This window comes from Abrus precatorius, unplaced genomic scaffold (genome assembly GCF_003935025.1).
Source record: "Abrus precatorius isolate BTA unplaced genomic scaffold, Abrus_2018 Scaffold8, whole genome shotgun sequence".
NCBI lineage: Eukaryota > Viridiplantae > Streptophyta > Magnoliopsida > Fabales > Fabaceae > Abrus > Abrus precatorius.
The window spans coordinates 33278020-33299570 of record NW_020874428.1 but is presented as its reverse complement, the minus strand read 5'-3'; the positions used below and the strand labels follow the sequence as shown (position 1 = coordinate 33299570).

The window sequence follows — 21551 nt, the reverse complement described above, 5'->3', positions numbered from 1 at the left end:
TCAAACAGCATTTATCATATTTGCTTTCCCTCCTTAACTCTCGTCCTTTCCCACTCTGTGACTCAGACACTGGCCCTTTCCACTCTTGGCCAACCACCATGTACCGCTTCCCCTCCGTCCTCCTCTCTCGCCGTCTCCACCGTCGTAAACTCTCCTACACGTCCTCGCAACCACTTCACCTACCGCTCTCCCACCCTATCTACTTCATTTGGGGCTCCAACACCGGCGTTGGTAAAACCCTAGTCTCCGCTGGAATTGCTGCTTCCTACCTCCTCTCTTCTCCTTCCCCCTCCCAATTCCACTACCTCAAGCCTCTCCAAACCGGCTTTCCCTCCGATTCGGATTCCAGATTCGTCTTCAACAAGGTCCGCCAACTCTCCCTCTTCCGCAACCCTCGCATTCCCTTTTCCGCTTCTCTCCGCGTCCTCAACGTCTCCCCCGTCGTAACGGAGATTAATTCGTTGTCGAGTTCCGCCGCCGAGGAAGGGGTTGGCTCGTCGGAGCTGGTTTGCAAGACGTTGTATGCGTGGGAAGAGGCGGTGTCGCCGCATTTGGCTGCAGAGAGGGAAGGGTTGGTTGTGAAGGACTCGGTGGTGTTGGAAACACTACACAGGTGTTTCGGAGATGTGGTGAAAAGTGGAGCAGATAAGGAGAGATCGGAAGTTCTGTGTGTGGTAGAGACTGCCGGTGGAGTTGCTAGTCCAGGTCCCTCTGGGTCACTTCAATGTAACTTGTATAGGTGTGTGTTGCAATCTTATTCTTTTTGAAATTGTTTGCGGATTCAACTTTGATGGTTAATTTAGGACATGTATCTAAGTGGTTTAAATTTTGTTGGCTTGGTAATTGCTATTTAAACCAAGGTTTATTTTATTTTTCAATGATAATGCAGGTAGCTTGTCCGTTTGTTTATGGTTTTCTTTTTCTAACAATTCATGCACTGTTTGGTTCTTGCTTCTCTTTGTAGGAGCGTCGTGAGAAATCTGTGGTTAACTGCTAATATTTTATTGTTTAGACAAAGGAAGCAACTATATTATATGTATCACCAGGCAATGATGATAATAGAACTTTGATGTGTGGGGGATTGTTATACAGTTATACTGTATTTATATATTTATTTCTTTTTGTTAAATCTGTTCATTCTTCCGTTTTTCTGGAAGGCCGTTCCGTATTCCTGCAATTCTTGTTGGAGATGGGCGATTAGGAGGCATCTCTGGAACCATATCTTCTTATGAGAGCTTGATGCTTCGTGGCTATGATGTTGTTGCTGTTGTTATTGAAGATCATGGCCTGCTAAATGAGGGTCCACTGATGTCTTATATGCGGAACAAGTAAGCTTGATTACACTAGTTTCTATATTCCCTCTCTGTTTGCGACATGAGGAACAGAGGATTCTGCTTAATTTGAAAAGATTAATAATGTTCCTTTTTCTCAGTTTGTTTTTGGTAAAACTAACGAAATTGGACTGAAATTAGTAGCAATGCAAGGTTTTATGCTGAATATATTTAATGACCTCAAGCACGCTGAATGGTTTCAGCTGTTTTTATTTATTTATTTAAACTTAAATTCATTTTTGGTAGGTATTGAATAAGCACCACTAAAATATTGTTGGACAATTTGCATAACTTTACTCTTGAGTAGAATAATACTAGAATATACTTCAGAAGAATTAAATTTGAACATTTTGTTTTTCAAAGGATATATTTGAGAATATTAGTGCCAAAATTGTTTTGTAAAAATGAGTTCTGTTTGAATAGTATTGATAAAAGTACTGTTAGGGCTCAATTATCCAGATGGACACATACTCATTTTAAAAATTTTGCTTGGTGGGGATAATTTGGTAAATTTTTTTTAACAAAAGTAACAAATAGTCATTTCCAAAATGTGGGTTTGAGGCTTTCAAGTTCCTTTACAGAATCATTCTCTGCCAATCGGTTGCCAGATGTTGGTTTAAAACCATTAATTCTCTACTTTGAACTGAGCTTTATAAACGGGGCTAGCCTCTCTCTCATATATGCATACATGCATCAAAAGTTCATTTATAGCTGTACATATGTTTCAGCTAATCAGTTTTTTTCCTTTTTTTTTCCTGCTGTTTGCTCTGTGCTTACATACCATTGTTGCCTTCTTTGTGCAGGGTTCCTGTTCTAGTGCTACCACATATTCCAAAAGATCCATCAAACGACTTAATGGAATGGTTTGAAGGTTCTCATAACATATTTAACAATCTAAAGGAAATTATGCTATCTGCTTATTTTGAGAGAATCAAAAGGTTGCATGACATGCCAAGAGAGGCAAGGGATATCATCTGGTGGCCTTTCACTCAACACAAACTTGTACCTGCTGGAGGGGTCACAGTAATTGATTCACGCTGTGGTGAGAACTTTGCAGTCTTCAAGGTTTGTTTCTAGTAAAACCTTTATTTAAATTTCAATACAGATTTTAGTGGACTGCACTCTGTTGAGCTTACTGCATTTAGTGTTATTTTGGAATTAGATTCAGGAGTTTTATAGAACTACATCATTTGTACATTTTTTATATGCTGATATCTTGATGAGACATCATGTGATTTTTTTTCGAAGGATCAGAAGACTGAAGTCATAACACCACTATTTGATGCATGTGCTAGTTGGTGGACTCAAGGACCTGATGCTGTATTGCAGGTTATCCTCATATTTCTTAAGCTTTTAATTCTATTATTCAAACTGGTTACAAGCAGATTGGCTGCCTGATTGAGGGATACATACTGAAATATGCCATTCTTCCTTTCTTTTACTGTTGGATAAGCTTGTAAGAGTGTTGTCTCTATCTTTCTTTTTAAATCTAATGCTTAACTATTTAGTTTAACTCAGCCTATTTCCTGTTCTTTTGCTCAACACTACTTAGTTCGAAGCCCAAATAAAAAAAAGGGTGGTTTTAGATAATCGGTAGTCAATTTAACATTTAATAAATCTTTATGACATGGATCAATGATGCTTTTGAGGTGTTATTATTTGGGACCAAACATGTTTGGCATATTTAGGCCTGCTTGCCCCTTCATGATATCATCTCTGAAGTTTTCCTTTAATGCAATTTTTCCATTTAGGTGATTTCAGACTGAGCTTGCTAGGGAGATGGGATATGCTGCTGCTAGATTTGGGCATGTAATGTTCCCTGAGAATGTTCATGAGCCAGCCTTAAAATGTGCTGAGCTTTTACTTCAAGGTGTTGGGAAAGGTTAGTATGCCCCTTTATTACTTTTATATCTGAATATATTTTTTAAAAATAGGAATTTTCCAAGTGGTTGTCTTTAGTTATGTATTTAATATGATCTGAAATCTGATCTTAGGGCCATTTGATCAATGAATACTGTTTAGATGTCTAACATTGGCTATGAATAAGACAAAATACTCCATATAAGAGCTTACGTATTCCTCTTCTTATGAGCTAGCTTTTGAGAGTGAGTTTGGCCCAAATTTCTTAATGAATACCTTAGAGTTAAAAATACATGTTTTAGTGTAGTCCTACTTCTATTCAAATGTTTGTTTTACAAAGGTCAATGTTATCCACTGAATGGTGATACATAATTTGATGAGCACTTTACAATTTTGCTTAGTTGCTGACTTGTCTGTTGTGCAGGTTGGGCTTCTCGAGCATATTTTTCAGACAATGGATCTACAGCAATTGAAATTGCTCTCAAGATGGCATTTCGTAAATTTTCTGTTGATCATGGACTTATTGGGGATTGTCATGAGGATACCACAAATCAAAGATCCAATGAGCTTATGGTTGGCTCCTTTAGTTCCTTTAATTATTTTCAGTAGTTTTTGCCTCAGTGAATACTAGTTCAATTTTTTACTTATGAGGATGGAATTCTATAAAAGCAATGGTGTAATTAGCATTTGAATTAAAAGAAGGGGAAATATTGCCAATTAATGAGTCAAGCCATTTTTATGCTTGGGGAGAGCAAAGCAACTATTTGAAAACAAAAGTCACAACAAAGTTAGGTACCAGGAATATTTCATTTTTTATTGAATATTATTTGATATGTACATGAAGTGTTTGATAGACTCCCAATAAGACAGTTGTACATTAGGAGAAATAAAGGTTGTAGCAAGAGATAATTTCCTATGTTAATAACAGATATGCTGTTAGATAAAACGTATTAAAAGAGAATAGGTGTGGAGTGTGTCGAGTTTCTTGAAAATCTAGAACTTGACTAAAGCATGTTGTACCTTACTTTCTAATTTTGAATTTCTGTTTCTCATTGGGACTGGGTTGGAATCTTATGGTTTATCAATAAAGAATCATTTTTTTAATCATTCTGTGGGTACCACCAGTTCCTATCCACTGGTATCAGAGCTCTTAGTCCCAAAAGCTTTTCTATGGTGTGCACAAAAATGAAAATTGGATTGGATGCTTTGGAATAGAGCATGCAGGTATTGAGGAATGGTCAAGAAGAGGTGAGCCATGAATTGAGGCACAGGCCAGATTTGAAAAAAAGAGGTTAATGATAAGTTTGACATAATGACGGGAGAGATACAAAATCTTCAGAATGGAATGGGTCCAAGGTGGAAAGAAGAGGAATGTGAAGAGACTGTTTTGGGAGAAGATGATTCTTGGTTTGAATCTAGGCATCATTTTTCCGATTGGCATAACACTAAATCTTGCTGTGCCTACTTTTGTTATTGAGTGCATGCTTGGTAACAATTTCTTACAAAGAAAGAATCACTTATTTTTCAACTACTCTTTTAGGAAATTGATGAAAATAATTGATTATTTCTTTAAAATTAGCTGAACTGAACATATACTAAATTCCAATACAATAATGTTGTTTGGGCTCTATCTCTTGATAACTATGTCTGGTTCTGGCCAACATAGTTGCTTATTTTGTAATGTTGTGTCCAGCTGATATTTCCATTTGTGATAGGTTGTTCAGTGTTGCATTGACACTTGGATTTGTCTTTTCAGTTTGAAAATTGAAGTCATTTTATTTTATTAGTTCTTGGGGCCTTCGTGGGAGAATAGAATTTAAGGAAATGTGTTGTATATACTATTTAGTGGTGTAGTTGGCTGGAGCAAAATTCAGAATAAGATTGCTTTTATGGATTTCATTTGGTATGCCCATTATTTGATGACTCTATTTGTTTTATGTGTTGCCTTTTTTTTTAAGGAGGCTAATATGCATTTATTTTCACTTTGATGGTTTTTTTTTTTTTTTTCCAAAAAAGATGAAAAGGGAAAGGAATTTTTATGAATGCTTCCAGTTAGGAACTTTAAGAACAATTAACTATTCAAGTGGTTACTGATTGGCCGGTCTTCCTACATTGTTAACTGGTTGAGTGGTCAGCTACTCCTAGACTAGAAACAATTTTACCAAGATTTTGTTTTTATAATGTTCCCTAAAAGGAAAACTGTATTATGGTCATGTGGATAATAATCTGGCTATGTTTTTGATCTCTCATGTTGGGCAAGTTTAGTGTCTTCTTTAGGGTGCCTATAATATAAAGTACATGTCTGTTAATGCTTCTGGATTTAATTATTTCAGGTCCTTGCACTTCATAGATCCTATCATGGTGACACATTGGGTGCTATGGAAGCACAGGCACCATCATCTTATACAGGCTTCCTTCAACAACCATGGTATATACATTGCCCTCTATTGCATATTTGTAAAATGGAGTTTCTAATCTGTTTAATCTTGTGACTATAGTCATTTTGCACTATATTGTTATCAAAGTGATGTGTGATAGATATTGATTAAAAGTGCTACAGGTCTTTTGAAAGTTTGGAATTTAGGATCTGGTTGGCATAAGCATTTATAGTCTTTTGATAGACATACAGTTTTGGTTTGTGAATGTCTCTTCAGCACAAATCTTATTGGTCATTTTACTTATTTTGTTTAAAAATCTGTTCTTCATGCTTTGTATATTTTTGTTTAAAAACCTTCATGCTGTTGTGTTTTGTTTGTGAATTTTGATATTGATAGCTTGATGCCATATATTATCATTTCTAGGAGCATAGTTTAGCTATACTTTGCTCATCACTGTCTGGGACTTGATTATAGTTTTCTAAATGTAGCTAATAATCACGAAATTCTAAGTTTCAAATCTTGATTTCATAGGTACACTGGAAGAGGTCTTTTTCTGGATCCTCCTTCTGTCTTTATGCACAACAATACATGGAATATTTCCTTACCTGAAGGTTATCAGTGGAAAAGTCTGAAAGTTGAAAGTATTAGTGAGTACAAAAATTTCCAACTTCAATTCTTTTATTGATTATTGTTAGAATATCATTATTTTTCTTCTTGAAACTTTCACAGCCTTTGCTTCACGTGACGAAATATTTCACAAGGGCAGGGATAAGTCTGAGCTTGCTACAGTTTATTCATCTTACATATCAAATGTATTATCTGGATTTAGAGGGTCAAATCATATTGGAGCATTAATTATAGAACCAGGCAAGATATTTTATGTGACTTTTCTTTTTGCAGATTATTAAGTATCATTTTATTTTCATTATTTCCTCCTGTAACCTAATATTGTAATCCAGTTGACCTTATATCATTCTAGACATTCTAAGTTAACTTAGTTTCACCCTTTTCCTGAAATTGATCATCTCACTGGGGCCTGAGCTGTTATGTAGTTATACAAGGTTCTGGTGGAATGCATATGGTTGATCCACTTTTTCAGCGGGTACTTGTTAATCAATGTCGGCTTAGAAAAATTCCAGTTATCTTTGATGAGGTTTTCACTGGTTTTTGGCGTTTGGGAGTAGAGGTGATTTTTGTTGATGATTGCTATTCTCCTTTCTTATTTTCAAAAGCTCTATCGCATATTGTTCATTTATTTGATAAGCAGTTTATATTTCTTCTCACAGACTGCAGTGGAGCTAATCCATTGTGTACCAGATATAGCCTGCTTTGGGAAGTTGTTGACTGGTGGAATTATACCACTGGCAGCCACTTTGGCAACAAATGCTGTGTTTGATTCCTTTATTGGAGATTCAAAGGTATTGTAATTTTTCTTTTTCTTAGGGAAGATTTTCTTTCTGTCAGTTGACTAAATATGGAAACTGCTGTTTTATTAGGTTTTAGTGATGATGGATGGACTGATTATATTGATGTCACTATCTGTTAATGATGGAATCTTCTATTATTATTGTTTTCTGTTATATGCTGTATATATTAGGAATAGGAATCAGTCTATTCATTGTATATAAGTAGACTTCCTAACTTAAGTTACACACAAATTGGTAAAAAGAATTATTTTGTCATTTACAATTGTAAATAAGTTTGTACTAGTTATGGAGGAGATAATCAAGAAGGCATCAAGGCAAAATTTCTTGACCCCAAGGTCCCCAACAAACTAATTTATTGCTTTCCCTCTGCTTTTTCTGGTTGCATTCCATCATATAGCCATGTATCATCTAATGAAAAGGATGTTAATAATCAACTTCTTGATTTTTTTTTTATCAAACTGAACTATTACGTAACATGAAATGATTGTTTATGCTTGTAGTTTTGCTGACTGCCGATTTCTTGTGATGAAGATAGTGATTTTCTTTTATCACCTTGTGTGTTTTAAGAAGTGGACATGAGTCTTTTTTTTTTTTTTTGGTTGTCCCTGTAAATGTTTCTGGTGTACTAGAAATAGGATGAAGCCAATCATGGTTTTTCTGTTTTTTAGTTCAAATTTATTTGAATATTTGATATAAATTGTTGTCCTACTGGTAAGTATTTTGTGTTCATGCAAAGAAAAGTTCCTGGACACTGTTTTAATGCAATAATAAAGTGATGTCACTCTTGTTTTGGTTAGCTCAAGGCCCTTTTGCATGGACATTCTTACTCTGCACATGCGATGGGCTGTGCAGCTGCTGTTAAATCAATCCAATGGTTTAAAGACTCTTGTTCCAACCCAAACATCATTTCTGAAGGGAGATTACTTAGGGAGGTACGACTTCAGCAATTCTTGTTTTCTCTGAATTTAATATATTAACTTCTTACTCCATGTAGTATATAGAAACTCAGGAGCATATATTTAATCTATTTTTTCTTATAATTTTTCTGAAAGGTATAGGCCTATGGATGACTACACTAGCCATTTTCCTAATGTATTTCTCGTTAGGTGTTGAAGGATTTATTGTTCACTTGTTCCATATATTGTGCATTTCTGTACTGTGTCAATGTTTCTGCTAATATAATTTGGACCAATGTATAGTGCTTTCTCTCTAGCCTCTTAAATTTTTATGTTACTTTTGCTTGCCGTTAAGATGACTGTATATTGTTTTGTATTCGACTTAAAAATAAAATTCAAGGAATTAATAAAATTAAATGTCCTCAATGATGGGAGTTTTTCTTGGAAATCATTTTATTGACTATTGGATAGATCTTTTGGCTGTTTGTTACAACAAAAGATAAGAAATGATACATTTTCTGGTGATTACGATGAAAAACATGTGTGGTACAAATTATGCTTAAATAATATGTAGTTTCAGAAGACATTTGACATTGACATTGTTCTAATAATTCTGGGACGTGAGATAATTAGCGTTGGGAGCTTTTCTTATTCAATTGTATATGGCTGGCTGCTAGCAGCCTTCACAAAGTGTGTTCATTTGGTCTAATTTTTATGATGCATTTGCAGTTATGGGATGATAAAATGGTTCACCAGATTTCAGCACACCCTGCGGTTCAAAGAGTAGTTACGTTAGGAACTTTGTGTGCCTTGGAATTAAAAGCTGAAGGCGATAATGCTGGGTATCGTTTTATCAACTTTCTCCCTTCTCCCTTTTCAATAATTTTGTGCACCTCATATTTTGTAGAATTCCTCTGTTGAGTGTATGTACTGCTTTGCTTGAGGGCAATCCCTAATGCTGTAGGTTTGGTAATTATGATGTTGAACCCCCTTAAAAATTTTATTATAAGAGGTAAAGGAAGCTCGGGACAAAAGATGGTTATTTTGATTTTAGCAACGTCTAGATTGCCAATATCTCATTCTACTAGATGTGCAGATTTAACGAGGACTATGAACTGCAGGACATTACTTATAATTATTGGTCATGATTCCTTCAATGCCTTTAGGCATTTATTTTCAAATTCTAGTTTTGTTACAAAAACTCTCAACTTTAAATGGGTAAAATGTACAAATAAGCCATTAATCTAAGTCGTTTTGATGCAACTCCTTAGTTCATGGGAACAAAAAAAAAGGGTGCGCATTTTTCGCTTCACAAGGTTTTGTTTTAAATATTTTATACCCAGGTATCCTCCCGATTTTATTGTTGCATTTTATACCCAGGTATGGATCGCTGTATGCAAGACCACTTCTTCAGAAGCTTAGGGAAGATGGTGTGTACACGAGGCCTCTCGGTAACGTCATTTATCTCTTGTGTGGACCCTGCACATCTCCAGAAATTTGCAATCAATTGCTCGTCAAACTTTACAGGAGGCTTGAAGAATTTAATGAATGTAAAAATTGAAAATCTAATATAATTGTACTAACTGAATAATTGTTATTTTATGTCTTAGCAATGATCCATAGACTAATGATAACATGTTTGTATCTTGGTGCCATGATATTTTATCATCGTGTAATTTATAATTGAGGGAAAAAGTATCATGATATATGATTAACAAAAATTAGCGCTAATTTTTTTTTTCCATATTTCGTTAGCTTTGTATGAGCTGTCGATTTTGTTTTTTAGGTTGACGTGCACGGTCCAGTAATATATGCTGAACATATGTCTACCGCAGTTAATGGAAGTCGCTGTCAATGAGAAAAAAATAAAAATTAAACTCCTATCTATTTATTGCCATTTTCTTTATGTCTCAGAATAAATGAATGTGATGAAAATACTCGTGTTACCGCACAGAGTTGCGATTGTAGTATCATTTTAATGTTACAACCACACTCCTGATCAATTATTATTATTATTATTATTATCTTTATTATTAAAAGATGGATAATATTTTTAAAAAACATGTGTTTTAATATACTTTATTTGATTTGTTCAATTTTTAAAAAAGTCGTATTAACATTTAAAAAATGAAGCAGTTGGATAACATCAAGGATAATTGCATGAAATTTATACGAATTTATGTGCATTTTTTTAATTAAAAAGTATTAAAATTTTAAAATATAAAATCGAGTCTTGGACAAAAATCACGGATTTGGTCCAATAATTGGTGTAAATTTTGTGTAATGAAATATTTTTCTTAAAAAATATATGAAACAAGTATTTTTACTTTTTTTTTAAGTAGACCAATTACATGGAGTAAATAATGTATTACTCACACTTCCATTATCGTCATTATCATAAATTATTATTCTTATTAATTTTATATAATTTCAATTTTCATTATAATCACTATTGTTAGAGAAATATTAGTTAAAAATAAAAATTAAATTTTTTATTGAAAAACAAAAAAATACACACATTCTCATGTACTTTAATTTATTTCAATGTAATTTTTAATAAATTTTTTTCAACTAATATCTCTACGTAAAGGCATTGTGGTCCAACAATGCTCTTATTGCTATAATCGTCTAATACTAGTATGAATATATTAATGCTATCACTCTCATTATTATAGTTATTTTTATTACCATAACTAAGTTATCACTTTAATTATTACTCTTAGTTACCTCAATCATCCATCTAATACTATCATTCTAGTTATTATTATCGATCATTTTTGTCCTCAATAAATAAACTTAAGTATATTATTATAAGTAATTTGTATATTTTAGATATTGAATTTAATATTAAAATTTAAATTGTAAAAAAAAAGTTTAAACCATAAAATTAAAGATTATTAAAAAAATAAAAAACGAAATTTAGCCCAAATAATCCTAATGCAACTGCAGTTACAATTGTTCTGATAATTTAATATTAACTATATTTTGAAAACTAAAAACCACAGTGGTCCAAAAAGAGGAAAGTGTCTTGGCTTCTCTTTTTTCAGTTGATATCTGAAATGCGATTTTTATGCTTCAAAATCTTGCTCAACTGGGCATCCACATGATCCACTCACATTGAGTTAGCATCAGTCAGCAGCTTTCAAACAGTCTCCCTGTAGTTTTTTACTTTTCTTACTCCCAAAACATTCTGATTGGATTTTGCGAATCATTATTTAATAAATAAAAAAAAACAGAAAATGTGCATCCATGCCCTATTAAAATATTATTTCCCTCGCCTCTCAAATTTGGATTAATCAATTGTAAAACCAAACTCTATACATATTTCTGCACCTAATCCTAATGGGTGACAGAGCGAACATACTGAATCATTAAATTATTTTCTTCTCCTTATGATGAGCATTAGATAAAGAGTATATTCAAGATAGATTCTCAAGTGCTCTCAACAGCTTATGCATCAGTTCAATTATATAGATTGAGTTTTATTAATAAGTGTCTTAAGATTCTAATTAAAAACTTGCAAGTAAAAAATTATAAATTTTACAGTAGAATATATAAAATATAAATATAAATATACATTTATATTTTTTAATCTATAAGTTCCTATACTTAAAGACAGTGGTGTGGATTTATCATAAATTATTCATGTCTCTTACTCCATTGGTGTTTTAAAATTCTATAATTATAACTAACGCAATACTATATATTTAGTGTCCCTTTTGACAATTAAAAAAAAGTTCTCATATCACATCATAATTTTGAATACAAAGTCTATGATAAAAATAATTTAAATATACATTCCTTCGCAATTAATAATTTAAAATAAAATCTATTGTAATTTAAAGAAAAATAGACTTAATAATAAGCTGGGTTCATTGTCTGAAGGACGTAAAAAGAAAAAGGATGATGTTAGGTGTTGGTCAGCAAGTGACGCGATCGGAGAGTACAAGGTGTATGTAGTGACGTGGCAAGTGTCCACCAATGGTTATCTAATCTGATCCGGGAAACATACGGCTACGATTGTCCCTTTGGTTTTGGCACTAAACAACAAGGAGCATATAAATACAAATGTCATAAAAACACATAAACATGGTACGGGTCAGAATTAACGGTGCCGATGATCAAAACAACGCAAGAAGCCAAGAAGGGCATCATTCATTGAACAAAAGTTTATGTAATGATAGGACACTACATCAATTGGTTAATTGATAAAGAATAATGTTCTGCGAAGTAGGTGATTATTCCTCTATTAAGCTGAAAGTCGCCAGAGTAGACCATAATTATACGAACAAAATGAAACTGTATGACTACCAACTAAGGCAAAGCTCACCATTCCATGTAATCGATTTTCTCGCTCTCTCTCTCTCACCAAACACCCCTAAGCTTTCTCTCTCAGGTAGTAGCATCATCACCTTCGTTTTCATTCTTTTTGTTTTCCCTTTGCTCTATCTCTTCTTTTAATTTTCAGCTCGACCAAAGCGATTCTGGTTTTTCTTATTTTGTTTCTGACATTTTTTTTTCTTTCCAGGAATTTGCTGCTAGAGGTTGTTAATTTGGGGGTTCGCACGTGTGCACTTTAAGGGTTTTTCGTGGAATTCGAGTTTTATTCGTTTTGTTGTTGTGTTCTAGATCTGCTATGAGTTTCTTCTTTTTTGGGTGCTGTAGCTGCTAGGGTTTCTTTGTTTGCTTTTCAATTTTTTATTAGTTTAGGAGATAGTGGTGACTTTTTGTAGTTTTGGAGTGGTTGCAGATTTGGTGATTTGGGGCGTTATTGGAAGAGATTGTAAATGCAGAGACCAACGACGGACGCAATTAGCATGGGGAAAAGGAGCCTGGAGAGTGGAGAAGATGACCAGCCTGAACGAAAGAGGCCTGCTCTTGCCAGGTAATTGCTGCTTGTTTTTCAATTTTGTGCTTCTATGACTGCTTTGTAATCCACTATTTAGGTTTAACTAATCAATTTTGTTTTTTTTTTCTGGGGGAAAACTTTAGTTTTGATTTCATCACTATTTTGCATTCGTTAGTATATCTGACCAAATAATAAGTTTTGTTTTTGTATGTGTCTGCTAGTTCTACTTAAACTGGTATTCCTAGTTGGAAGCGGGTCAAAGGAAAGTCAATGTCATAGTGTTCGTTACATCATCATTCCTAAATTTTTGCCCCTAACTTATTTTGCTAGTCAAGTCAAGTTAGATGACTGTTGCTATCTTCCTAAATCGCTGCCATGGTTGAACTTTTTGTTGTCAGCTGTCATTGTTGGAATGGAATATTACTTGTTACCGCTGTTTGATACAGCGTGCTTCATCTTTTTGCTGTAGTGGCTTATGTGAAAAATTTTCTTCTTGGTGGTTTTGATTCCATTTTGAGTATCACTGTATTGTGCACTTAAAATGATTCTTTCTTATATTTCCTAATCATCCTAAAGTTTAAAACAGCTATTTGAATGACCAAGTAATAAGGTTGTAATAGTTAGTTGATTTGTTTTACTTGTTTACCCTGGCTGCTGCTTTTTCTGTTTTTCTTTTTTGAAGGAGGAATTCTAAGTATTTGATTGTGTACCTCATTCATTATCTTCTTTAATATTCTTCCTTCTTTAATCAAAATTCTCTTGTAAAAGGTTGTAACTCAGAACATAATAAATATTTGACTTGAGAGACTGTATCTCTTTGCTAATGATATTAAAAAAAATGTATTACCACCCCTTCAAGAACAGTTGAAACTTGCTTACTTGGTAAGGAAGGTTCTTGGCTTGAGAGTATGAAGGGCATTTGTGGGAAGCATCTCCTAGTGCATAGTCTATGGTCATTCTTTAATCTATTAAGATATTTAAAAGTTTTTCCTCATCTTTACTTATCTTAAGTGTGCTTTCTATTTTTTGTTAATGAATGATATTCAGAAGCACACCACTTTTGTGGAAGTTATGATGAAATAATCAAATCATGAATTAGCAACTTCATAACTATTGAAATGTTTGTGTTTTTTTTTTTGTTTTTCAAGTAACTCAATATGTATGCTTATAAACTAAACTAGTTATATGTTTTTTAGAAACTAATCAGTTAAGCTTATAATTAAAGAAGATTTGATTTTTTGTTAAATCAATATGCTTCTTGTTGCTAATTTATATTTTTTGTTAGTTACCTATAATTGATACAGATGTATTTTGCAGTGTAATTGTGGAAGCTCTCAAGGTGGATAGTTTGCAGAAGCTTTGCTCATCTTTAGAACCTATTCTTCGTAGAGTTGTAAGACAATTGGCTTTACATTACTTTCTCACCCTATTTTCTGCTGTGGTTTTCTTTTTTATATGCTTATGTTTTGGTGGGGAGGGGGGACACAGGCTATACATTCTACAGTTATTTTCCTTTTACTCCAATTAGAAGCCATTTATGCACATTACATCAATTCTGGAAAGTTATTTCATCTGATATTCTATTTGAGAGTGTTGGACATTCTCTTGCCTATTTGTAAAATGTCCTAAATATTTAACAAAAGAATTAAAAAAATTTACTAATTTTTTTTTGCTTAGGGAGACCTATTGTTCACATCATGACAGTATTTTGCACCTACACATATATTTTGCTTCTAATGTTCTCTCTAATATTTTGTTTTTCCTTTCTTGGTATGGCATCATTTGTTAGACTGTAGTATGATTTGTTTGTTATATCTGTATGTTCTTGCATTTGTTACTTAATTGGTTCAGTAATACTGATCTGAAACAGGTGAGTGAAGAAGTGGAACGAGCTTTGGCAAAGTTAGGTCCTGCAAGACTTAGTGGAAGGTCTAAGAAATTCTTCACAAATTGTGGAAATTAATTTCAGAGTATTTGTTGTTTTCATAATATCCCTTGAATTATAACTATGCTTTCTCAATATTTCTTACATGTATTTGTCTGTAGACCAAGCATAGGTATAATTGGATAATGTGAAAATAATAACTATCAGTTCACCATTTACTTTTGAGTTTTGAAGCCTCCCTTTTCTAGCCGTGTTAGATTTTGTATTATAAATTAGGTGGTTTTCAGGTGTATAATTTCTTGGGTGAAATAGATATTCTCTGGAAAATCTTTTGATGGTTGACTGCTGTATCAAGGAATATTATAATACTGCACTATATGATAATGCTATTCCATAAGATGGTTGCATATATGATTAAACTCATCTGAAAAATATTTACTACTGGTTGGTGTTTTGAAGATAAGGAACAATGCTGTATTTTTTGTCTGGGTAGGATTACAAATGACTAGAAGGGAAAAGAGAATATGAAATCTCAGAGGATTAGGAATCCTCTTACAGGAGGCCAATTAACAATGAAACTAAGAAAATAATCTTATATCAAAATATGATGTGCAGGGAGAATCTATTGCTCTAAATTCTACCATTAAGCTCTTGTCAAATGTGCCATACCCTAGCTTTCTAAGTGCACTTGCTACTTTTTCTTTTACTCAAGCCATGAAACTGATTAGGACGAAACTAAACAAAGAATTTATAATTTTAACAGAAACTATTTTGTGATTTCTTTGACTGTTTAGGTACTGTTCAATAATCCCTGCAGTGCCTAGATTCAGATGTCATGATTTAAATGTATACTAGTTCACTAGGGTATATGAAGATATTTTAAATAAAGTATGACTGTGTTTAATTTATTCTATTTTTATATAAATCCTCAGGTGCCTTGATCTTGGAGGATTAGATGGGACATTTGTATAGTATGGTAGTGATTGCATCCACTATGTGATACATCCTATTTGTTTTTGCTTACTGGTGGCCATGTATATGACCACAAAAAAGCTTTTAAGTTGTAGCTTTAGACATCAAGGTATTTTTGTGATCCATCTCTTTCTGAAACTCAGAGATGAAGTTTCCCTCTAAGGCATCAGATAGAAATATTAACCAACTAAAGTAGGTTCTTGCATGTAGGCATTAAGTTGCAAACAATATGAGCGTGGGGATATTGCCCAAGTTTCGTTAAGGTACTCAGGTAACCCCAAATCGGAGAATGATTACTGTTGTGGTTCTTTGGTGTTTCTTTTCATTATTATAGTATAGTTCACCTGAAAGACATATTTTCTGTTAATGAAAAGGAGTTGTTCTTGGATTAGCTTTATATCTTATCTATCTTAATTCTCCCTCTTTGCTTCCAATCTAAAGTAAAACATTGAAAATTTGTAACCCTTTGTCTATATTTTTCCAAACATGAATATCTTATTATTGTCATGGAAAATAATCAGTTAAAGAATGAACTAATGTTTCTAACAGAAAATGATTATTCAGTGATGCAACATGAATTGTTTTTTATAACTCATAATTGTGAAAGTTAACATTATAAAATTTTCGCTTGTCCTTTTTTTTTCCTTATTGTATAATGTCCATCCTTTCAAACATAAACATGTAACCATCACCACCACTTCAATACTCACCATAAATCTTATTTTAGTACCTCTTGAATCTGGTATTTTCTTCTAACAGTTTAAAAATTCCAGGTCTCCTCCTAAAATGATTGAAGGCCCTGATGGTAGAAGCTTGCAGCTGCAGTTTAGGTCCAGGCTGTCTCTTCCCCTGTTCACCGGTGGAAAAGTGGAAGGCGAGCAGGGGGCTCCAATTCATGTTGTTGTGATTGATGCCAATAGTGGAAATGTTGTAACATCTGGAGCTGAATCCTGTGTTAAACTTGATGTTGTCGTCCTTGAAGGTGATTTTAACAATGAAGATGATGAAGATTGGACTCAAGAAGAATTTGAAAGCCATGTGGTGAAAGAACGTGAAGGAAAGAGACCTTTGTTGACTGGGGACCTGCAAGTGACACTCAAGGAAGGAGTTGGAACCTTAGGGGAACTGACATTTACAGATAATTCAAGCTGGATTAGGAGCCGTAAGTTCAGGCTTGGCCTGAAGGTTGCATCAGGTTTTTGTGAGTCCATACGCATTCGGGAAGCTAAGACAGTGGCTTTCACTGTTAAAGATCATAGAGGAGAATGTAGGGTTTTTCTCTAGCATTTGTACTCCCTGCTCCTACACTGTAATACCTTCCTTTAGATTTTATATTTTGACCTTTTTTATTTTTTACAGTATATAAGAAGCATTATCCTCCTGCATTGAGTGATGAAGTGTGGAGATTGGAGAAGATAGGCAAGGATGGCTCATTTCACAAGAAGCTGAATAATGCTGGAATACTCACAGTTGAAGACTTTCTTCGACTTGTGGTTAAAGATCAACAGAGATTGCGGAATGTAAGTTGAGGTTTTGCATCTTAATCTTGAAATTTGGTCTTTCCAGCCGTTTTCTTATATTATTCAACTGCAGATCCTTGGAAGTGGGATGTCAAACAAGATGTGGGAGGCTCTCCTAGAACATGCAAAAACATGTGTTCTAAGTGGGAAGCTCTATGTTTATTATCCAGAGGATACAAGAAATGTTGGCGTCATTTTTAACAACATCTATGAGCTGCGTGGACTTATATCAGGAGAACAATTCTTTTCTGCTGATTCTCTGACTGATAGCCAGAAGGTTAGTCTACATGTGTTTTTCCCCTGATATTAATCAATAATGCAATCAATTTATGTTTTTGGTGAGCTTCTTTATGATAGTTTGTCCTATACCAAAAGTTGAGCACATTTATGTTGCTGACATATCACATACTTCATTCTATTAATTTAATTGGTGGACGATGCTGTCTGACTGTGTGGTCTCTCACTTGCAAACATAGCAATCTTAAACAAAAATAAACATGTACATGTTATGATACTGATTAAGAAATCCTAATGTTTAGGATTGTAACATCTGAGACTTCCCATAGCTCAAAGTTGGCAGTTTCCTTTTAAATTAGCTTATGGTATCTTTAAATTGCTTTTGCAAGTCCAGGTTTATGTAGATTCATTGGTGAAGAAGGCATATGACAATTGGGATCAGGTTGTGGAGTATGATGGCAAATCACTTGTGAATGCAAACCAAAATAATAGGTCTGTTGCATCTGAAAATGAACTTCGTGTTGAGTCAATTGATTATGGCAGTGGTTTAGATCATCAACTGCAAATGCCGGCCCTCCCAGTGTCTGTTCCTTCTGAACAGGAAATGAATTCTGGGATGGCAGTTGGAGGTAAGCATTACTGTTTACATGAACTCTGATTTGACCAATCTTCCCTTTTTGGTCTTCCCCCCTCCTTTTCTTTTGAATTGTTTTTGTTAGATATGTAGTTACTTCTTGTCACTCAAAATATGATTTCTGAATCCGGCTTTCTGATGATAATAATGATAGAAAGAGATGTTTTCTGAAACTAACCTCTCCCACGAAAAAAGGAAAGAACTTTTACATATACATGAGCAAGGTTTATCCGACATTGCTGATTTTATGTGTGTGATGACCGTAAGATGTGAATGTACACTAATACAATCCCTTTTCAGGTTATGATGATAACATGGTAACAAGATATCCAACCCAGTCACTGATTTCGAACTCCAACTCCCGGAGTCAGTTTGAGAGCTCATTATATCTGTCTAATGATCAATTAATCAGCAATGCTCACCAAACCCCAAGCACCAGGAATGATCATGGCATGGTTGGGTTAGCTCTTGGTCCTCCTCAATCATTGACATCAGGGTTCCATGCTGGTAGCTCTTCTGTTCAGCCATCTACTCTAAATCCTTTTGATGACTGGTCACACAACAGGGACAGGGGGGTTGACGAATTCTTTTCAGAAGAAGAAATTCGTAACAGAAGTCACGAGATGCTAGAGAATGAAGATATGCAGCACTTGCTTCGCCTCTTCAGCATGGGAGGTCATGCTTCCATGAATGCTGAGGATGGCTATTCATTCCCATCATTCATGCCATCTCCCATGCCAAACTATGATGAGGATCGCTCCCGCCCAGGCAGAGCTGTTGTGGGATGGCTGAAGATCAAGGCAGCAATGAGGTGGGGCTTCTTTATCAGGAAGATAGCAGCTGAGAAGCGGGCACAGATAGAGGAATTAGATGAATAGGTTGTTTGGACTATGGTTGCAGGCTTAACAAATAGCCTTAAGATTATACTGATATTCTGCAAATTTAGTTGTCTTCATCCGTGCCAACCAAATTGTGCAGTCCATGGTATTGACATTCTTGATTTATGCATCTGTATCTGATTTGACAGCGCCTTTGTCCAGTGTCCTGTTGTACAGTGTGTTGAAGTTTAGGAAGAACCGTGATTGACATTTGTTTATCCATTGGCTTTGGGTTTTAGGGATGTTGTGTTTACGGAACACCTGTTATATTTGCGATGATAGCCCAGATTTGTCATCTCACTTAATGTATATTAATTATGAGCCACTTAATTTTCTAGTTGTATTATCAGTTATTATCTTTTCATCACCCGTGGATTTCTCCTGCACTGTAAACTTTAATTTTTAGAGACTCGTGGGTGTCAATACCAAATTTACACTTCTTATCCTTCTCTCTCTCTTTTTATGTACATCATGTCATTCCTATATTTATCATTTCTCTCATTTTCTTTTCTCTTAAGTGTAGACACTCGTGGCATGTCTACCAGCAAATAAACTTCTAGGTTAGTTCATAAGATTGAGAGCTCCTGGATAAATTAGTATTGAGATTGAATTCATTACATTTTGGCGCGCTGGATTGTCGTCGGCAAGTTGATCTCCGACTAGTAGAGGAAGGAAAGAATAATGTGAAATGATTTCGTTTTAATTAACGTGACGAAAACTAGATACGTTGATCCGTAGCAGTAGCGGAACCGAATAATGTACGAAATAATCCCACTCGAAAGTTCAGGGTCGTAGTACCTTATCTGAATCCGTGTGTGCCATAGACTTTTATTGAATTGCTTTTGATTTATTTTACCTCTTTCTTCTTTTTTTTTCTCCAGGTCTTCTAAAATAAAAACTGCAGGGAAATTTAATAGAGAAAAGAATCTTCTTTTATTATAAAATGGATATACATATACCTCTTAAGAATGGCCTTAATTGTTAACATAGTGATTACAGAAGAGGAAACAAATGAAAGAATTAAACTCAATAGCATGCATCAATAAACCAATATTTGAATTCTACTGATTATAGAAAAATATAACGAATGTGCTGCTCTATTTTCTCTTTAAGAGGCGTTGCATTCTGGAGGAAGACCCTGTGGAAAGCGCTTTGTGTCTGTACAGTAATTGTATATTATGTAGTTCTTCTGCACCCACTTTAACCTCTCTTGGCCTGTAGCATCCAACTGCTGTGAAAGCCAGGAGCTGCTAGTATCAGCATTAGATGTAGAACTTGAAGAACCACAAGATGATGCTCCAGAAGACCAAACGCAAGCATTAGCATTAAAATTTCTGTAGGAAGATGTGAATGGAGCTTGTGTCCAATCTGTCTTGACAAGTCCACCTCTTGTTGCCCAATCATCTGCATTCCACAAACTAGAATATATTCTCATGGGCTGGTTCTTTGGGAAGGGGACACCAATATTCTCTGAGTTCTTGAACTCTCTAATGGGAGTGCCATCAACCGAGAATCTGAATTAAGAGCAAAGGAAATAGTTAGTCCGTGCATGACGACAACATAGGGTGGAGAAAAAGGAAAGAGAGTGGTAAATGGGTGAATTAGGACATACATTATACGCTGAGGATTCCATGTTATAGAATAAGTGTGGAAATCAGCAGTTGGGTCGAACCATAGATAGAATTGTTGTTCCCTGTTCCCTTTGCCTTGGCTGAAAACGTTGGTGTGAAGAATGTAAGGGTCACCACTCAAATTTCCTAGAAACTCATAGTCTATCTCATCCCAAGTTGCTCCTTTTGAAGATAACTGCAAACAAAAGCAACGTTTTTATCAACCCTGAATCACAATGTATAAAATGAATAATATAAAAGGGAAAAACAAAGCCAACCCATTAATATGTTATTGTTATTGTATAATAACAAAATAACTTACATAATAGGCAGTGACAGTGCCAGCAGAGTTTCCTGGAACGAGCTTAAGCTGCATGTCAATCTTCCCAAAGAGATATTCGTTCTTGGATTGGAATCCTGAACCAGATGCTTTGTCCAGTGAGAGAGTGAGTAACTCTCCATTGTTAAGTATCTTGGCGCGACCATCTCCCCAAGTTATGTCAAAGTCTTTGTTGAAGTCACCAGCAGAAGCAACCATGAGAGAGCTAATGAGAAGGGGCATTAGAAGAAGCATGTAAGAGACAATTGAAGCCATCTCTACTGTGAATTGTTTGAAAACAGTGGTAGTGCAAGTGATAGTGATTAGTGCATGGTTAATGGTATTTATAATAAGGCAGCTACCCTTACTTCACATTATGATAATAATATAAGGAAGGGTATGGGAAATTGCAAAGGGCGAAGCTAAGCTGGACACAGTTGCAAAGTTGGCGGTGGGTATTGGACGCGTTTGTCTCTTTGTGTTAAGTTAGAAAGAGATGAATGAGTTGGTGAATTGGAAGTGTAGTGGTCAACTTGTGCAATGCAATGAAGCATTTGAGTTGACACTGCCAACCAAGCATCATACTTTTACAGCTAAACTATTCATTTAAGAGCCTTCCAACTACACCGCCATTTTCCGTTTCCCATAATACGGACAAAACGTCCCACGTCCACAATGTAATGCTCACGCGCTATTTCTACTTCTTCTCAATCTAATCTTCCATCGTTAAAATATTTATGTTTCATATTTGTTAG

The 21551-nt window shown here is 34.7% G+C and overlaps 3 protein-coding genes across 17 annotated transcripts; 2 read left to right on the top strand and 1 right to left on the bottom strand.

Annotated features, from left to right (window-relative positions):
* Positions 1-9619, top strand: LOC113847062 (bifunctional dethiobiotin synthetase/7,8-diamino-pelargonic acid aminotransferase, mitochondrial). 3 transcript variants are annotated; one of them, XM_027475911.1, is made up of 14 exons: positions 1-739; positions 1158-1328; positions 2135-2396; positions 2586-2660; positions 3093-3213; positions 3616-3764; positions 5525-5619; positions 6101-6216; positions 6299-6436; positions 6622-6755; positions 6856-6987; positions 7794-7928; positions 8622-8734; positions 9273-9619. In XM_027475911.1, the coding sequence occupies exons 1-14, from the start codon at positions 99-101 to the stop codon at positions 9451-9453; spliced, it is 2463 nt and encodes an 820-aa protein (XP_027331712.1). In that variant the 5' UTR covers positions 1-98; the 3' UTR covers positions 9454-9619. The 3 variants fall into 3 exon arrangements, with proteins under 3 accessions (XP_027331712.1, XP_027331711.1, XP_027331713.1); XM_027475910.1 differs by having other exon boundaries at positions 2580-2660; XM_027475912.1 differs by lacking the exon at positions 1158-1328 and having other exon boundaries at positions 2580-2660.
* Positions 9620-12001: 2382 nt separating this feature from the next.
* LOC113848548 (calmodulin-binding protein 60 B) lies at positions 12002-21108 on the top strand. Of its 12 annotated transcripts, none has more exons than XM_027478152.1 (12): positions 12003-12288; positions 12421-12474; positions 12643-12777; positions 14059-14134; positions 14612-14670; positions 15482-15490; positions 16372-16865; positions 16958-17118; positions 17192-17395; positions 17750-17984; positions 18290-18867; positions 18910-19270. In XM_027478152.1, exons 3-11 carry the CDS (start codon positions 12680-12682, stop codon positions 18865-18867), a joined length of 1914 nt encoding a protein of 637 aa, XP_027333953.1. In that variant the 5' UTR covers positions 12003-12288; positions 12421-12474; positions 12643-12679; the 3' UTR covers positions 18910-19270. The 12 variants fall into 12 exon arrangements, with proteins under 12 accessions (XP_027333954.1, XP_027333953.1, XP_027333956.1 ...); XM_027478154.1 differs by lacking the exon at positions 15482-15490 and having other exon boundaries at positions 12004-12288; positions 16372-16472; positions 16581-16865; XM_027478155.1 differs by lacking the exon at positions 15482-15490 and adding an exon at positions 15809-15850 and having other exon boundaries at positions 12421-12548; positions 18290-19315.
* Positions 19785-21108, bottom strand: LOC113848550 (probable xyloglucan endotransglucosylase/hydrolase protein 23). 2 transcript variants are annotated; one of them, XM_027478160.1, is made up of 4 exons: positions 20800-21072; positions 20480-20673; positions 20175-20381; positions 19976-20117 (listed from the first exon to the last, which is right to left on the bottom strand). In XM_027478160.1, the coding sequence occupies exons 1-4, from the start codon at positions 21070-21072 to the stop codon at positions 19976-19978; spliced, it is 816 nt and encodes a 271-aa protein (XP_027333961.1). The 2 variants fall into 2 exon arrangements, with proteins under 2 accessions (XP_027333959.1, XP_027333961.1); XM_027478158.1 differs by having other exon boundaries at positions 19785-20381; positions 20800-21108.
* Positions 21109-21551: the final 443 nt, after the last annotated feature.

What these genes read in the sequence shown, in the direction of transcription:
- LOC113847062 (XM_027475910.1), top strand. Translation starts at nt 99, where the DNA reads ATGTACCGCTTCCCCTCCGTCCTCCTCTCTCGCCGTCTCCACCGTCGT. An exon ending in CTTCAATGTAACTTGTATAG is followed by an intron (nt 740 to 1,157) that starts GTGTGTGTTGCA and finishes TTTTTCTGGAAG; the next exon opens with GCCGTTCCGTATTCCTGCAA. An exon ending in ACTTCAAGGTGTTGGGAAAG is followed by an intron (nt 3,214 to 3,615) that starts GTTAGTATGCCC and finishes TCTGTTGTGCAG; the next exon opens with GTTGGGCTTCTCGAGCATAT.
- LOC113848548 (XM_027478152.1), top strand. Translation starts at nt 12,680, where the DNA reads ATGCAGAGACCAACGACGGACGCAATTAGCATGGGGAAAAGGAGCCTG. An exon ending in TAAAGATCATAGAGGAGAAT is followed by an intron (nt 16,866 to 16,957) that starts GTAGGGTTTTTC and finishes TATTTTTTACAG; the next exon opens with TATATAAGAAGCATTATCCT. An exon ending in TTCTGGGATGGCAGTTGGAG is followed by an intron (nt 17,985 to 18,289) that starts GTAAGCATTACT and finishes ATCCCTTTTCAG; the next exon opens with GTTATGATGATAACATGGTA.
- LOC113848550 (XM_027478158.1), bottom strand. Translation starts at nt 21,072, where the DNA reads ATGGCTTCAATTGTCTCTTACATGCTTCTTCTAATGCCCCTTCTCATT. An exon ending in GCACTGTCACTGCCTATTAT is followed by an intron (nt 20,674 to 20,799) that starts GTAAGTTATTTT and finishes TTTTGTTTGCAG; the next exon opens with TTATCTTCAAAAGGAGCAAC. An exon ending in TGGAATCCTCAGCGTATAAT is followed by an intron (nt 20,382 to 20,479) that starts GTATGTCCTAAT and finishes CTCTTAATTCAG; the next exon opens with ATTCTCGGTTGATGGCACTC.